Genomic DNA, 18,683 nt, shown 5'->3' on the forward strand with positions numbered 1-18,683 from the left:
AGATTTAAAGGAGGAGGGGAGTGTATACCTGTTTAGCAAGCACTTTCATGTGAGCAACACTTCCTCGGCAGTAAGCTTCAAGTATCAAACCAAACTGTACTGAAACAGCAGGTATGTGAACCTCTGACCTGCAAGGGAACATCACAGCAGAAAGGCTTCTCATTTATCAAGACAGACCGCACGATTTTACAGATTAACATTTAAAGCTGTTGAAATTGAGGAAAAAAAAATAAGAAAACACTCCGTGGTCATTCAGAAAAAAGCTAGATTTTGTAAGAAATAATAATACACACATGCTGAACGCTCATAAGGAATAGCTAGTTTCAACATACCACTTGTTTCTAGGTCTAGAACTGTTCTAGATGCAAAAATGTTAAGAGGTAGCAATTGGATATTTGTTTTCAGGATCCACTTTCATTAAAGAAAGCAGTACTGATAGATGATATTGAAAGATAGGACTGATGTTCAAGTGCGTGTTTTCAAATCTTCATAGGGAAAAGCCAAAATTTCTCTGGGGAGAAATACTTTGAAAGAAACCGCTGAACTATAGCAATGCCATTTATCCTTCAAAACATATTCAGGTAGTGCTTGCTCTTTTTACTTAGAAATATTAGAATAAGTAAGTTGTATTCTGAAAACAGAATCAACATGTAAGTCAATTCTGCAAGGTACCTGCAACTCATGGAACTGATCATCAAATACAGCAACAGCACACAGAACTGCTGTTCTGTTATTTTCTGATTTATTTTTTCCTCACAGTTTTGAGGCATAAATACTGTTGTTTTCCTACAAGCACAGTCAAAACAAGCACTGAAATCATACACAACCCTAACTTACCAGTTACCTAGAGAAGGATTTTCTTCAAACAGTGGATTACAAAGCACAGTAATAAAATTTTAATTATAGGCTGGCTTTGATCTATAAATGCCAAAGATTAAAAAAAAAAATCTTGATCTACACACCAGAAGTCCAATCTGGATCAACAGATTCAGAAAGATATACAGGAAACATTCCTACCTTAGATGCCAAAACAACATCTGTCCTATTCTTCTATTAGCAAGTGCTCTCTCTAGCAGAAATCTGGAGAGAGCACAATCAAGAAAAGGTTCGTATTTCAGGACTTGCACAAGTTGAAGAAGGTACTGAGAAAGCTCTTCATCACTAGAACAAGGTACATAAAATCAGTTAATAACAGAATAACTAGATTAATGACAGTACAGAAATTCAGATGTATATGACAGAATCATAGAATCATAGAATGGCTTGGGTTGAAAAGGACCTCAAAGATCATCAAGGCTCAACCCCCCTGCCAAGTGCAGGGTCGCCAACCGCTAGACCAGGCTGCCCAGAGCCACGTCCAGTCTGGCCTTGAATGCCTCCAGGGACGGGGCATCCACAACCTCCCTGGGCAACCTGTTCCAAAAGCCTGTCCAAGTCTCACTGAATGGCACCACTGCCTGCTGCTGTGTCAGTCACTCCTCCCAGCTTCATATAATCAGGAAACTTGCCGAGGGTGCACTCAATCCCTCCATCCAAGTTGATGAAGATGTTAAATAAGACTGTACCTAGCGCTGACCCATGAGAACATCATTCAGTAACTTGGTCAAAATATTCAATCATGCTGTGTTATATTTATCTTTCCCCACTTTCCTTACTTCAGCTATTAGGATTCACAGCTTCTACCAGCTGCCTTCAACAGATTTTTAAAGTTGGAAATTGATACCCAATTGAACACAACTGATTCAGAGCCAGAACTAAGAATTCTAGAAATAATTCCAGATGTAACAATTCAATATTATTTGCATAGCAGCTAAACTGCTTGTTTACATTTGAAAGAAGTCAAAATATTTTTTTCAAATACATAGCCTTGACCATTAAAAAATTAATCATTAAACTATTTACCACAGAGACATTAGAATTCAAGGACAGGAAATACAGTAGTCCTGCAAATGATAATGTTAAACAAATCTTGCCCTAGCTTACACTGAAGAGTAAAATTTATGTGATAAGGGAATAACTTTAGATAGCAGAGGCTACTGGGAAAAATCAATCAAATCAGGAATTCTCTTTTGTTTTACTGTATGTAACGACCTACATTTCTATTAAGTGATACAGAAAATACCTGACAAGAAGCATGAGATAGCTGGGTGGCCGTTTTTGTATTATTTGACTACTGTGGTACTTCATCTTTTCATCATTAAAAAATTCTCATAATATTTTGTTCACTCTTTGTCCAAGAAAGGAGTGAACACACAACTTTCTGGAACAAAAGTACACTTAGTTTTCTTTAGTAGCATGGAAAATAATGATCTTTGAATTTAAGACATCAGAATAAGGAGATTTCCTTTGGCTGCCTATTTGCTTATCTAGAAAGATTGCTTTATTTGGTCATTACTCACAGGAGGCTGTCCACTTAAATCTTTCCTCTTGAAGCTTTTTTCCTAGAGAAAACCAGAATGCAGTATTCCCCTTCAAAAAATCCGTGCATGCTGAACTAATAATACAACATACTCACCTCATTTGCTTTAAACAACCCACTGCATATTCTCTCACATACTGGTCTGGATAATTGAAATCCAACAATTCTAATGCTTCTCTAGGCAGCAGCTTGGGCCATATCTGAAGGAGAGCCTGAAGCTGTTTTAAAAAGGAGACGATGAGGTTACAGTTAAAGTAACTATTTAAGAAAACAATTTGGTACAATAGTCCATTAAAGCATAAGTTAAAGCATCTAAAGGTCTCATAAAATGAGACATTTTTATTGCATTTCCATGAAGATACCCATGAAGAATATATTTTTAATAATACTTTTATAGCGATATGAGTGAAACAGTACACTATTAGATGAAACAAACAGGCTTAGACGTGTAAATGCAATATTAAGTATATATATAAAAAATAAAGATGTTTTTAAATATAAACATTGTCTTTCAACAAAAACATACGCTCAAAATCTGTTCAGTCCTTAGCTCAGGAGGGTCAACATCACCAGTCTTTACATCAAGAAACACTACAGCCATCAACACTTATCATGAACACTTGTACTGAAATTCTAAAATAAATATTAACACTGAGCAAATACTTAGTACCATGAAACAGATGTTGAAAATGCAAACAGCAGCTATGCCTGCCAGATGCAAAACAAGAAACTTCAAAACAAATGCATCAGAATTTCTAGACAATCTACTTTAAATCAGGCGCAGAACCAACACAAATACAGAAACGTTTTGTTAATAATGAATGATCAAAATTAACGGGAAATCGTCTACAATATGTACATTCACTGTGAATTTTATTTGAAGATACAGGTCTCCTCACTTTGACTGTAGCAGTACTCAGTTGCTGAAATCAATTGAGAGGTTATAAAAATGAAAAAAATTAACTGATGATGACCTAGAGGAAGCAAGATCTAAGTGACCTATGAAACAGCCAAGAAAATTCCCCAAATACATACTTCTCTGTTTACATTCTTTCTTGGAACTTTTATTAAGAGAAGTACAATCCATCTAGCTCCAGATCCCAAGGCATTGCAAATAAATGGCTCAGAAGGGCAGCTCAAGGGATATCAGCAATGCTTGCTGCATTTGGATAGAAGAAACCTGCATCATGAAATGCGCTCATCTGGTTAGACAACAGAGAGGTCTCTCTTGCTAACAATGGTGCCACTAGAGTGACAGTGGTTGGATTTTATTTTATTTTTTAATAATGACTGATTTCTATTTTGAGAATAAATACTGCCTGTGAATCCTGCCAACCAGTTCTGCCATCACACTGCACTGCAGAAAGAGGAAGTCATGGTGACATTACGGACAAACACATTTGGAATTCAGTCATTGCAACTCTTCAACTGAAATACTACAACACAATGAGAGTTTGGATGTAATCAATGTGATAAATAATACAAGAAAGCTGCTTTGATCCATTGTACATAACTTCATGAACTAATAGATTAAATACAGTTTAAAATCAAATATAATACTCCATTTCTAAGAAATTTTACCATATTTGAGCCACAATAAAACAGGAACATAGCTATTTAGTTCATTTTTTCTTGTCAACAGCTGTTTTTGGATTTTTATTTTTTTTTTAACTTTTACTTCTTGGTCTAGATGGTAGACTCTCACTGTAATGCTTACATTAAAAACACTTCCAGTACTAAGGCACATATATTGTTGCAGGAGAATAGTTACTGCAACATACAGCTAGTACTATGTGGTTTTAATAAGAGGCGAAGTATGAGTCCGGCTTGTTTGGGAGTTCTTAAATTTCCATGAGATTGCTTCACCTCACCTGAGGTGAAGCCAGTTGGAATACTTACACGTCTAAGTACTACAGAAACATTTAGCAGGCTTAAGGATAACATCTCTCTTTACAGATAGACTGTTCTTGCTGCCAACAACAGCATTCAAATATAAACCACAATACCATCTATACATAAGCAAACAAACACTGCACTCCTTTTCCAAAATAACACAATAATAACCAAGATTATTACGTATTTTCAACCATTAGCTTAAATAAAATGCCTTATACATTCTTTTTCATATTCTCAAATTTAAAGGATTTTTTGAGCTGCCAAAAATATCCATTCTCCAAACAACTTTTCAAATATTAAGCTGTATTCTAAAGCCCTCAGCAAGTGATCAGAATGCCTTTCTTCACATATTTTAATGACTAAACAATAAATGCTTGTATTTCTACAATTCATATTTCCAGGCAACTTTTAAAAGTGATCAATTAATTCAGAAGCATACAATGGAATTAGTAAATAACAAGGGAGCTCTTTATTAAGAACAAGGGAGTGATGACTGTCTGGGTGCTGTACTTTGTTACTACGGTGTTTGTGGCACGGACAAAATAAATTTGCAGTCCTCCCTCACAAAAACATATGCAGGACACATATATCTAACTGGTAGGAGAGAACAACAACTAGGTTTCTGCATTAGAGTACTGTCAGTGTTCACACCAGCTGGATTTGTTCTAGTTTTTCCCAACCCACTGTGTACACCAGCAGACAAAAAACTTCCCATACAAATACAGCGATACATTATGTTATTATTAAATCATCCTGTCGAGCAGGCATGCTGTCACTACGGATACGCTATTTGATCAAACTGTCAATATAATGAGAAGAGGTATTTTCTACCACATGTGAGTATAATCTCTCTCTTAAATAAATAAATAAACAATGTCTGCTTCAGCGAGGTTTCATTACCTATCCTGAGACGTGGACACTTTTGCACACCATCTTTGCCTTTTGGCTTACCTGAGCAACATCTTCAAGTTTGTTCCACTTTAAGGAGAGCAGCAGCTTTGGCAACGATTGTGGAAAGTTTTCACGACAGTCATATCGCAAAGTCCAGATGAGATCCATTTCATTTTCACAGAGTTGAGATAAGGGATCTCTTTCCATTATTTCTTTTAGCACAATATAAAATTTCTTACCACCTCGACCCTAGAAAATGAGAGGAGTATGTTTTGATATATTCAGTAAGATTCCTATACTTTGGTTGAAATACTAGAAATGCTATACCAGGCAGAACATGAGATAGACGCCATGAAACTCAAGGGAATGACAATTAAACCTTTCTTCCCGATTTTTGAACTCATTCTAAGAACTGCACCCAGTACAGTCATTCAAAATTCAGCGTACAAAGTTCCTGAAAAATAACTTCAGAGTTAAGGCCACTAGGTGGCAATATTTCTATTTTCCAACTCGAACATGGAAAATTCTTGTTTAGGATGCATACATTTTTTCGTTTTTCAAATGAGTAAATGTTAGATATCCAAGTAACTTCTTTTTTTTAATTAAAAGCCAAAAGACACTTTTCCAGCAATAACCAACGGGAAGTATATTTGCTAAGCATGCAAAGAAACATTTTTGTCTTCTATTCCAGAGCTGCCTGTTCCAGACAACATGCTGTTTTATCTCTCCGAAACACTGATTTAAGTACTGATTCTGTACATCAGTTTGCATGAAAGCATCTTTGCAAGTTAATTCTTCCTTTCCTGAGACTGAAAGGGCAGAAATTAAAGCAATTCTATCTGCAACAACAGAATTCCATAAATTAATGGGAGATGAGAAACTGATGCATGTGGGTAAGGATGTAGTAGTTGTAGGGAATAAACTAGTTTCAATATAATATCTAGATAAGAAACACGTCAATCTTTTAATACTAAAGCCAACTCCACCTCAAAATACAATGGAAGTTTCAGCATAACTTTAAGAGGTTGGCCAAATGGCCTTCACATTAATGGAAAATGAAAAAAAAATCCAAGTAAAGCTGAGAAGAAATTGTAGTAAAAATCAACTAGAAGTGATAACAAAACCAAACAAATATCATTAAAATAACATTCTGCACAGGATTTCCAGCTAACAAAAAAATGCACCTGATATACACGCAACCTGTCTAGCTCCTCCTGGTAAGGATGAGTGTCAATTCTGTGCTGAGGCATTTTGAAGTATTTTAATGTAAGTACAAATTCCTTAGATGCGAATAGACTTAAAATAATTAGTTGAACTGAGGGGCTTAGTAGTAAAACTGCATAACCATTACGTTTCTGTATCAAAATGAACAAGTAAACAGTTTTCACAATCAAGTGATCCTTGTATCTGCAAATGTTAATCTTTCAATTCAAATCACAATGTTATCAAGTTGGCATTCTGCTATTTGAGATTTCCAATTATTTATACACTAGGTTGTTCATACCAACAGCAGTAGTGAGCTTTCACTTTTCTCAATCACTTTATGCACCCAGGATTATTTATCTCTGACATTTTTCCAACTAACTGCTGTATTCTTACATATAATGCAGTTATTACTGCTGCTAAGTTCCACTGCTTTTGCCTTCTTAAATTGCAACCTTCTGCATATTTACAATGACATTTTTCCCAACAGTAAATATATTATACAAAGAAAATACCTTCAGATTTTGGTGACTGTTTTGAAGTTTGTCAGGTTAGAACTATCTGAATTCTGAAGAAAAGCAAGTAATACCCATATTTAAGCAATATTTTAATAGATTAAAGATCCTTTATCAGAGCACTTATTTGGAAGCATCTGACAATCACGCAGATCGTCATACTTAATCCAGCTGAGTAGTTTCCCAATAACATTTTATGCAACCTAGGAATGCTTTCCAGCTCGAATGGAAACATCAGCTATGTTCCAAATCCACAAAGAGTTTGCATAGCAGTTGTGTTATTTGACAGAAAATAACGCAGGTTTTCTTTCAGAAGTCCAAAACGCATTGAAAAAGAATGAATGAGAGTGTGTTTAAGGCAGTTCAACAAAGCGGATTATGTAAGAAAATAAAGCCCGTAGAACTGTAGTTACTCAAGGAGTTGAATTATTTACTCTCAGATTGATGAAGAAGATTAAAAAAAAACCTCTCAAAAGTAATTTTCAAATGCTGCCTTTAGCAGATGCTTACCGCCATTGCAGCATTGTCACTGCTTCTTGCAATCTCAGCTGCTTTTTCAAGTATCTGCAAAAAGATATTTTAAAACAGATCAGATTTAAATACAAATCTGACATTGAAATAATTATTATAGATAGGTAAATTTTGCTATCTTTTAAATAATTACAACACTATCATATTGTATATACAGGGGTATCACGTGGACTTCTATGGAATGAATAATGGAATAGAGTTTAGCGCTCTGATTTTCCAGTCCTTTTCTTTTTTTTTTTTTTAAACAGTATCGAGAGTTTATTTGTCTTGAAAAAAATTTGACTCATAGAAGAGAGAAGTGTTCCAAAAAGCAGTTCAGACATTTGTACAAAGTAGTAATAAACCTTTACAGGTCACAGGTAGGCAAAATTTGAAGGTTTCCAGTGTTGTACATAAGTTTAGCTTTTTGAAAGATCACTGATACTGGAAAGTGATTATGCTGCTGGCCCTCAAGAGATTACGCAGAGTATTTTAAAACGTCGAAGTCTTCAAACTATTATCCGAAGACTCTGAAGGCACAGCACTGACATTATTATGTAGAGCAAGTTCAAACAACTCCAGAAAGTAGAGAATTCAGTGACAAAAGCAGCTGAAAGTAAAGAAGAAATAGCTATTTGCATATAAGCATTCTTGACCACTCTGTCACATCTTACCTTATCAAAGGGAGGGTAATTAATAGGCTGTTTTGAATATTCTTGAAATCTAATGTGCAAAGCTGTTGCATTTTCAGTGTAAGGGTTGGTCTGGACAGTTCCCATTGGATTTAACATTTCTTCGAGCTCATCTGAAACATTAGAAAGAACAATTAACATTAAATTTTAAAAGATAATAATAATCTTATTTTGTCATTGTCTTTCAGCCCAAATGACCGACAGTGGACTGCACAGCACTTCTACAGTGCATTTTTCTTTTCTTCTCAGTGCATGGCATAAACTATTCATACATTGTACATTCACAGATGCTGGATTATCGCCAAGGGAAAAAAAAAAAAAGATTTTCTCTTTCCAGAAGAAATGTAACATCAAAAGAATCCTAGATACTGCTATCCTGAGCCACATCCCTAAATGCAGCTTCAGTCCCAGTAACATCAGTCTCTGTAAACCCGCATATACACTACTTCTACATCAAACAGCATGAAAAAGAGTAAAAAGTTTTAAGCCTTTTTTTTTCCCCCAACACTAGAGCCAGATTAATACTGCAATTCTCATGACTAAATGGAGAGTGATGTGCATTTCAGAGTGTTGTACTAATCAGACTGAATTTCAGGGAAGGAAGTCTCAAAAACAAAATTTTAAGTCACATGTTTTGCAAACTCCAATATTGTCACATACAATATAGCTCTCCTATTTAGTTTAAAATACATAGCATTGGTAACCAAATGAAACCTAGAACACATTAAAAAAAAACAACCAGATAACACTAGATATAAATATGCATCTCTCGTTTCAAGCGATCTTCTTTCTGTAACATAACACTTTCAGAATACTGTTTTCAAGCAAGCTCTCATTTTTCCTCCTTTCAGATAAACAGTACTTTCATGAAAGACATTAAGACTTCATGTATTTTTCCACATAAAAAATACACGTATCAAAGAAATGATGACAGGAAAATTGCACGTGCATGTAGCCAATATTCTATTTGATACTGATATTTCAAATAGAAGTTTGGAAAGTTAAACTTTACCTGGAAATGATGACCAGCTGTGCAGTACGAATTCTCCATTCTTCAGTTGTCCTTTGTAATCAAATACCATGGTATTTACCCAGGCTACAGGATAGTGCTGTTAACAGAAAGAATTTCTATGTAGAAACTAAGATGGGAGGGGTTTTAGCGTGAGGTTTGTTTTTCTTCATCTTTAGTGTCGCTATCTTTCAGAAAAGCAATTAAACACAAGCATAGTTTTCATACGTGCACCGGGTCCTTTGAGACAACAGGATTTAATTCTAAGGAGCCACTCTGCCAATTTAAAAACATATGTTTCTCTGAACATGAACCCAGATGCCCATTTTTTTTGCCATCAGAATTCATCTCAAGTTCTAGAGATGAGAACAAAACTAACATCTTAAAATATAATTTGTTAAGTAGTCATTTGCCAACCTGCTTAAAATCAAAACGTTCATGTTTTTTTCAGTGTCTGAGAAGCAGGAAAATGGTTCTTCTGTACCAGGATGTGTAATTCTTCAAATACGTTCCTTTTCCATACCTTTTTTTTTTTCATTTTATATTCTTGAAAACTAAAGCGAGGACAACAAAAGATTCCTGAACACTAAGTATGTTATATATAATTCAGAAGTACAAAAGGAAAAAGAATGAAGTAATTACCACTTTTCCTGCTTTCCTGATGGTTTGGTATTTGGAGGGATTCATCGACTTAGTTGACTTTTTAGTTTTCATCTTATCCATCACAGCATAAACTGCAAAGCAGAGTCTTGCCATTCTTGGTAGATCACAGACATTTATTTCAAACTCCAGTACTTCATTCCAAGCGTGGTCGCTTCTCCCAGATATTTCTGTGCTTACAATAGTTTTACAAAGGAGCTCTGTACCGTGGAAAATACCAGCCCTAACATGAACCTGCATTAAGGAAATTAGAGAAGAAATATTAAGACCTGCCAAAGAACGTACAGAATTCTGCACAGAATATTACATGGAACATACATACATTTAGTCAATATTTCTAACTTGATAACAAACAACAATTTTGACATTTTAATACAGCTTAAATGAAGTCATGGTTAAGAAAATCTGCCATCAGCCCAGAATAATCCCTAGACTAAGTCTTAGTAGCACCAACAGAGGACGTCCAAATAACGCCCTGTTCTGATCGTTCTGGACCTCTGTGAAAAAAAATTCCTACCACAGATGAAGAGGCTGCTCTCATATCATAGGCACAAGTATTAGGTCTTGGAGAGCACTCTGTGATGAGTTACACTCCTTCATACAGGTGCCATACGAACATCCATCGTTAAACTGACTCGATTAACTTGCACATACATATAATCCCAATTTTATTCCAAACGTAATCAATCACTGAAAGGAAATAGTCAATTTAGAAACATTTATTTGAGTCCCAGCAATATTCATGAATTTCCTTTCACCTATTTTTGGCATGTTTCACCACTATGAGCCAATGTGAGCTAAGAATAGCGGTATGAACATCAATGAAATGCAGAGCATGCTGGAAAGAAATCTTACTTCAGAAAATCTAAGATGTATACAGACTATGCACGTACATGTACGTACATATATGTAACAATTCATGTATATATTCACATACACAGTCAAAATTCCCGTTTACATTTACAGGGCTTTTTTTTAACCTCTCTGTAATTACAGACTGCAGCATTTTATTCGTCAGAAAGGAAATATTGTGGCTGATACCAGAGAATTGATTAAAACTGGCTCATAGCTGTTTTGAAACAAGTCACCAGATGGTTCTTATTAATCCATTTGGAGATTTATTGTATGCTCAATTGAATTTACACCAAATTCCTTTGCTGATTTAGAGCTATCTTATGGAAATACGATTATATCTATTGTAAATGTTCTAAAGTCTACCTGATTTATTTAAATCCAGGTTTTTAAATTCACATTTGCATAGCTTTCAATATTATTGTTTGACTTCTTGACATCTGATATTATAAGCTTTGTATGGCACCAGTTTTCCCTCACTTTTCATTCACTTTATATTCTAATAAAAAGCTGTTTTGTAGAAGAAGAAAATAAGTGATCGAGTAAAACTTAATAGTTACACAGCAGCTTGGATATTTCTGGAACGCAATGCTAATTTGCTTGCCTTTGACCAGTCCTAATTCTGTGATTTCCATTCCTGTCAAAAATAAGGGAATGGATACTAAATTTTGTTCTTTTTGTTTTGAAACTTCCTTTTTACTCCTGAAATTGTATGTAACAATGGCACAGCCAAAGAGCAAGACAAAATGCTATTTCAAACATCACGTGTTTGGAAAACTAGGTGTTAAAACAGCTGACTGAGGTCAATGGTGCTCTAAGTGAAAATACACAAATGCAGCTCATATTTGACAAACGTTTTGTTTCCGCCTACAAACACTGCTCATATGAATTCTGTTGGTGGTCTCCGCAAAACTGAATACTGACTTGGTATTCTGAGTACTGACTTGCACAATAGCAGCCAATTAAAAATCACATTCTAAGAAGTCAGGAATAGGAAACAAATACATTCTCAACATTGACACAATTCCATAACAGTGTAGACAAACAATGCAGACAAACATGCACAAGTGTGCAAGGTTAATGCATCACACTGAATAACTAAGGCAAATTTAAGTTTTCAAGACTGAAAATGCATTCAAAATACTAAATACTCCTTAGATAGTTTCCACAGGCAACAACACTGGAGGATTATCGATTTTTGTTGTTTTTCCTCAAGCTACTGATCAACATATTTTATTTTTCCAGGAGAGTCATGCTGAAATTGATTAACCAAAGTTCATTTTTTGTAAGTACTAAAAAATATCTGGTAGCTACATTTCCTCTGGAATCCATCTTCCTTTCCTCCTTCCATTTTAAAACTGTAAGAGTCCACAGACTGTAGAGCTAAGAAGACAATACAACTAGCTAAATAACAGTTTACATCAAGAAAAGGAAAACACCTGGTTTTGCAGACATCCATTTCCAAAGCCACATTGCCTCATATGTCATGTATGCCACGGCCCATTTAGAGATGCAGTACAGTGAGATATACTGAATGCACACGGAGGTTATGACAGTAGTTTTGAAGAAAAAAGTGTACTGGGTATCATGAATAAAGCATCAGAACAGCAAACGTCAATGGTTAATTGAATTTCTCTCCAACCTATTTAATTAATTGCTGGCAAACAAAATGAAGGAAATCAATGTTGTTCTACTTCACAAGTAAGTGTCATAAGGTCTTAAAGTAATCATATAAAAAAATCCCATGTATTAACAGCTTGTAGTCTCTAACACAGGCAGTAGCCCACTCACGTCCATTTTATAGGAAGTGATACTACAGCTTCTTTTGTGAGTTCAGCATGTTTAGAAAATAAAAGACAGATTGTACAGAAGCACACAATCCATGCTTAGAAACCCACAGCATTTATCCTGGACCACAGAAAATGTCTTCAGTTCCAATTAAAAATGTATAATTTTTAATCTACTTTTGCTTGTCAAATGTTTATGGAATTCTGGTCTGAATAAGGTTATTTCATACCAGTATTGGTACTTACAGATGCTTGAAAAAAAGACCAACAATTATCATTCAAACATACATGTCATGCTGTCCATAATTACTAATAATGCTCTAATGCGTGTATCCAACTTCAGACATTAAAGCAACAGTTTTAGCAACAAATTAAGATTTAAGAAATACTAATAATATAATTAAGAAAAATGCGCACACTTTTGCTCACCTGAGACCTGATCAATTCTGAGTTCACTAAATGTAGAAAAGCATTAAAATTATTATCAGAATGTCTTCTGAAACTACACAAAACTACTTACTTTGGCATTTTCTTCTGTATTTAGCTTATTACCCTTTAACAGAATAATCTTGAAAGGGCTGCAAATGTCCCATACACTCTGAGAAGGGAAATAAAAATCTGAGTTTTCTCATAATCAACATAATTATTTCATAAGCTAAACATTTTCAGCAGAAGCCATAAATACGAACTAAAACAGACATTTTTAAAAATATGAATTTGAAATCTTAAAAAAAAATTGGTTGTCATAACTACAAGAGCATCTCAGACACTCCAAAAGGAAAGAAAGACAGAAAAAACACCAAGTTGTAGATATTGGAGAGAGAGGGCAACAAGAAAATACATTGCATACTACTTGCTGGCAATTAATAACTTTTCAAATGTATGAGTTGCTCTGAATGTATAGCTACAAATTAAAAGAACGAAGCCCATCCCCATTCCTTAGAATAACAGTATGCAAATTACAACTGCGTTATATGGCCACGATAAGTTTAACAACAAAGGGAGCACTACATTAAAACTTAGACTCATCTGATGGCAGAAGTTGCCATCATTGAAGTGAAATCACCACGCAAGATATGAGGGGGCTAATACAAGTGACCACAGATCACTACTGTCCAAGGCAGGGGAGCCTACATGTGCTGAAGCTGGAGAATAAAAGCTCTGTGCAATAATTTCTCCAGTTGCAGGTCACGGATTATTACCCGCTCTTCCAGCTTGCAGTTGGAAGTACAATCAAGAGCAATGACAATGTGATAGTGGGTCTTTCTAGGGCATCGGAGGGAAGAGAGCAAAAGGAAGGTGAGGACAGGTAAGAAGTACCCAAAAAGCCACAAGGCCTGGTATTTATGATGTAAAACTAGCAAGCAACAGAAGGCTCTGAGTAGACCCTGGAGACTTATTCTGGAAAACAGAAGTAACAGCAGAAATCCCAGACATGGTGATTTACATTCCACAATTCATTCCTCATTTTAGATACCAGATACTCTTCACATTAACTTACAGTCGTTGCTCTTGTTTTTTTTGGAGGCAGAGGAAGAGGAAGGTTGGATGATTTTCGACTTATGGCAACTTCTATGGCAATCATTTCCTGCTCACACATTTTCTTTATGGTGCAACACTCAACTAGAGTCAGCTGAGGAAGAGTCCTGTTCATCACACAGTTGCGTATATACTAAAAGCCCATGGAAAAGAATTAGAAACTGACAGAATAATTCTGCAACAACTTTCAAATCAGAGTAACTAGAATATATTACAAAGATTCAAAGGAAATGACGCACATGTATTTAACAATGGGAGAGCAGAGCAGGCACAAGGAAGAAGCACATTATTGTTCAGCTTCGCTCACTATGCAATGGCATATGATACAAGGTGAAATTCTGGTCAAAGCTCCAGAGAAAAATCATTACAATGAGTTCCAAAGAGCTTTCCATACCTGAAACTGAATTAACGGATGATCACCAAAAACATATTCTAGCCTCCCGCTAACTTGCAGCACGTAGTCAGCAGGATCAACTTCCTCATCTTCTTTTCCATGGATAGTCAAACGTTTTCGGATTGCCAGTTCATTCAACTTGATGGGATTCATGTTAGGAGACACCTGAAAACTAAATACATCCTAACAAAACACAAACAGGAATACCAAATATCACTTTTCATAGTCAGACATACGAGGCTTAAACTGTAGCAAACACAATGAATGACATCTTCTATGTTTTTCCAAATATCTCAGTAATTTATAAGTAAATTAATTCAGATCATTTTGAAAAGTTTTTGATATATTTGAATGATTTCTTAAAAATCAAACATCCAACTACTACAGATTTGTCTAACTTGAAACTATCTTACAGCTAAATATTCTCATATACACCTCAGTTCCTACATGAGAGTTCAGTGTTGCTTCTCAGTTAAATACGGTCTATTTTAACAGTTCTGTACTGTTAACATGGTTTATTTTAACACTTAATCTCCACATCTTCAGTGCAACCGGAGCACTAGTTACCCTAAAAGCTGCAATATGATGAATGCCTAAACTTTTATAATACAAGTACTTTAAAAAATACAGGACTATATTCTAATTTAAATGAAGTCAATCTGAACAAACTTTGTTTCAGATTTTTATATAAATTTTAGAATTTTACTGAAACAGAACCAATCACAGATGAGTAGCATATTTGGGCAATAAAAATAAACTGATCTTTATTTTAAACTATTATATTTGACCCACTCTAGTTTTCAATTTGTTATTTTGCAGGCTTTACATTAAGCTGCAAACTGTTATTACAAATGAATAAAATCAAACTATAGCTTGTTAGTCATCCTACAGTTTCTGCTCAGTAACAATTTGTTGCGCCAAATGTATCATGGAATAATTCAAGGTCAAATTTGCATATAATCATATATTTGTTTGTATAAATTTGCAGAAAACAAATTCATGTTCACAGGAATGGGCTTGATTATTTAAATAACTGATTCAGCAATGATTCAAAGGTTTCTAGATCAGGATGGTGATCTAGAACCTTACATTTTAGAATGCAAATGAGAGAGACAACAAGTCATGAATATATTTAACAGTATTTAACAGTAATAGATGTGTTACTTTTAACTCTTTTTGGCTACCACCAAGTTATCCTCTCTATATGTATCACTGTACACTGAAAAAAAAAGAAAAGTTTTGAGTAATAAGGTGGAATAAACTATTATTGGGGTTTACTTACAGAAACACCATCTAATTTGAGAGGAGTGAAGAAAAGAGGGGTAGCAGCCAGTACCCATAGCACACAACATGGAAAGGCTCTACTTCCAAAGGAAAATTTAAATCTTTTCATAGTATCTGTAGTTTTTATTTCTGTCTTAAAAAGTTAAATAAGTTGGTATTCTTTTTAATTAGGGGGAAAAAAGGGTTTAAATGCACTTCATGTCATCATTCCTAATGTAAAAGAAGATTTTTTTGTGAATTCTTTCTTCTCCCTACCTCTACCATGTTTATTTGGAAAGGTTGATTCAGCCAGTTCTGTTTGGTTTTTTTGTTGTTTGTTTGTTTTGGTGGTGTTTTTGATGTTTCTTTTTTGTTTGTTTTGCGCACACACATTCACAAACACATAAGCACATGAACAGTAGTTATTTACAAACCAAATGTTGTCTGATTTGCATTCCTTTGAATTGTGTTGAAGTTTATTAGTAAGAAGCCAAGCTGCCCTAAAGGAAAAATCTAACTGTGTAAAGTCAGGAAAAAAGAGTTTTGTATTTCTAAGTTTCTGCATGGCTCCCAACAGCTTCCCTGCTCAGAATGCTGCTGAGTAGCGAAGGCTTGCTTCTCCTACCATAACTGAATGGGGCAGATGCGAATGAACCTTTTCCTTCCCAGGAAGCTGGTGTCCTACAATGGCTGATTTAATTCAGAATGGTAGGTTTTTTATATGTGTGTGCACCACAGCAATGGCGATTAGTTTCTTTCTCTTGCTCCAAATCCAATTAGGTAGTTTTTATAGCTCCCTCATGTACTCTTAACAAGACATATTCTAGTTTTTCTTTCTCTCACTCTTGCAGAGATCCTACTGGAAGGATGCAACAGTCTCCATGCTTTCCTCCTTAATTATCCTGAGGTGACTTACAGTACTCAATGCAAGTAGTCTGGAACAGAGTTAAGTGCTCTGAAAAATGGCTCCAATTTGAACTGTTAATAGCTTATAGCTTTGAAGGTCAGAACTGGCAGCAGAAGCATCTGAAACATTTGGAACACTGGGAGCCCCAGCTATTACAGTGGCAGGCAAATGCATTTTGCACTAAAAAAACCTTCTGAAATACTACTGAAGTCCTCTGCCATGCTGTAAACAACTGGAAAAGTTCTGAGTTTTTTTATTTGTAAAAACTCCTATGTATCTCACATCAGATAGTGTTACTCGTTACCAAATGTAATATTTGTCTCTGCATTTAGTGCTTCCGAAATCAGATATGATTTTTGCTACTTCAGATTATTAGTTTTTTTTAGTGTTAACAAAGATGGCATAGAAACAATACACCTTTGCAAGTAAAATTAGCTTAATCAATATCTAACAACTAGGTCAAGGTAGACAGCAAATATAGTCTGTTATTACATGCTTCTGAGATTCTAAGGCTTCCCATGCTGATACCTCACCATTAAGAAGTACACAGTGTAAAAATGAGGACTCAAGCAGAAACACTGCAACTTTACCATCAAAAAAGACTGAAGCAAAGTAGCTTCAAATGGAATTTTTTTTTCTTTTCCTTCTTTTAAAAGTAAGCTATGGGGGTTGTTAGCTTGCCTACCAGAAACAAGAAGGTAATTTAAACCTCAGCTAGTGTTTCATTTGTCTGTACGCATGTTTAGTTGAGGGAATTCTCTTATTTTTATGTTTGTTTCTCAACCTAATTAGCAGATCACCCCTAAAGATGTGAAACGTGTTGAATGTGGTTCTTCCCAACTCATCAGCATCGCTGGGGCCTAAAATCAAACCCTAGTGAAGTCACCCAATTAACAGTTGACAAAAAGGGTCCTGAGAACCTTGAAGTGTGTTTTATGTTTAAGTGAACATAAAATAAAATGTAAGAGTTGTACATTCCAATTTTAAAAGCAGAAAAGAGTAGAGCTGTAATTCTACCTCAGAAGTTCACTTCACAACTGTCCCTTGGCTTCCACCCTTACTTTCAAAAGTCAAGGACTCTGGTAATAAACATAATTAATATTCTATTTCACTTACACATTTGATCAATCTCATGCTAACTCAGATCACAATCAAGAACAGTACATTAAATATGATGAACATCCATTCCTACCTGGCAGTTATCAAAATGAATAGCCACTACAAGATTTCCACTATAGAGCTTATCTTGGAAGTTCTCTGGGATAACAGGTTCCTGTTCTGGCGGGTAAGTGTGCTTTAACCAGTCCATCCAGGAAAGACCCACAAGCGACTGAATTTTCTCCTCGCTGATCCTCCGCATTTTAGCTCGAAAGTCGTTCACTTCAGGATCTTGTAAGGCATCAAACTCATGGAGACCTAGAAGAGTTCAATCAAGCAAAAGAACACCTCACCTGTTTATCTTTAAGGTAAGGTTGTATAAGTGATTTTATTCAGATCTTCCCGCCAAAATGAGTGCTCAAAAGTGAGCTGACTTCTACATCCCCCTGTACACCAGTGGGCTTTCAGAGTTATTTGTACAATTCCCGTGCAACCTGGCTTAAGTGTTTGAACAGTAAGAAACATTTATTTGCTTAACATTAAACAGAAAATCCAACCTCATTCTGCTTTCAAAATAGATTGGGAAGTTTTAAGTCTCCTCTTGCAACAGCAAATGCAAACACAGCACGGTAAGTACATCATAAAAACCACGTATTAGAGTGTTTTTATATCATTATCTTCCCCACTCTGCCCCCTTAAAGATGACATCTTTTTAATTTTGTATGAAAGGCAAAAAAAAAGAATAGCTGGTCTGCAAATAGATACATTTATTCTTGACATTTCCTTGTGATTAAAATAAACCTTCTACTCAAATAAAAGTGATAGCACTGAAAGTTCAACCACTCCAAGCCCAATAAAATTCCTTTTCCAAAACATATATGGAAAGAATACAAAGCAAGAGTTCCCAAAGAATGTGGATTCTTCAGTACGTAAGGAACTTCAGGAAATACAGGACCTGCAAGTGTGTGTGTGTAACAGCGTGTTTTTTCATTTCTCCCAAACTGATGGACATTGTCCAAATTACACAAAGCACTAGATACCGTTTGAG

General features: G+C 35.3%; 1 protein-coding gene across 3 annotated transcripts in view; it reads right to left on the minus strand.

The window, feature by feature from the left end:
- Positions 1–18,683, minus strand: part of PIK3CB (phosphatidylinositol-4,5-bisphosphate 3-kinase catalytic subunit beta) — an 89,419-nt gene that overhangs the window by 14,808 nt on the left and 55,928 nt on the right. For all 3 annotated transcript variants that reach the window (XR_002437646.1, XM_021393295.1, XM_021393294.1), the window contains 12 exons: positions 17,730–17,953; positions 14,368–14,550; positions 13,936–14,106; positions 12,955–13,032; positions 9,778–10,029; positions 9,139–9,235; positions 8,109–8,239; positions 7,435–7,488; positions 5,267–5,455; positions 2,516–2,637; positions 1,018–1,161; positions 29–128 (listed from right to left, as the gene is read on the minus strand). Coding sequence is in view for 2 of the 3 variants with exons in the window: in XM_021393295.1 (XP_021248970.1) it covers positions 29–128; positions 1,018–1,161; positions 2,516–2,637; positions 5,267–5,455; positions 7,435–7,488; positions 8,109–8,239; positions 9,139–9,235; positions 9,778–10,029; positions 12,955–13,032; positions 13,936–14,106; positions 14,368–14,550; positions 17,730–17,953 (1,745 nt within the window). In the remaining variant the exon portion in view is untranslated. The remainder of the gene's footprint in view (positions 1–28; positions 129–1,017; positions 1,162–2,515; positions 2,638–5,266; positions 5,456–7,434; positions 7,489–8,108; positions 8,240–9,138; positions 9,236–9,777; positions 10,030–12,954; positions 13,033–13,935; positions 14,107–14,367; positions 14,551–17,729; positions 17,954–18,683) is intronic.

This window comes from Numida meleagris, chromosome 4 (assembly GCF_002078875.1).
Source record: "Numida meleagris isolate 19003 breed g44 Domestic line chromosome 4, NumMel1.0, whole genome shotgun sequence".
Taxonomy (NCBI): Eukaryota; Metazoa; Chordata; class Aves; order Galliformes; family Numididae; genus Numida; species Numida meleagris.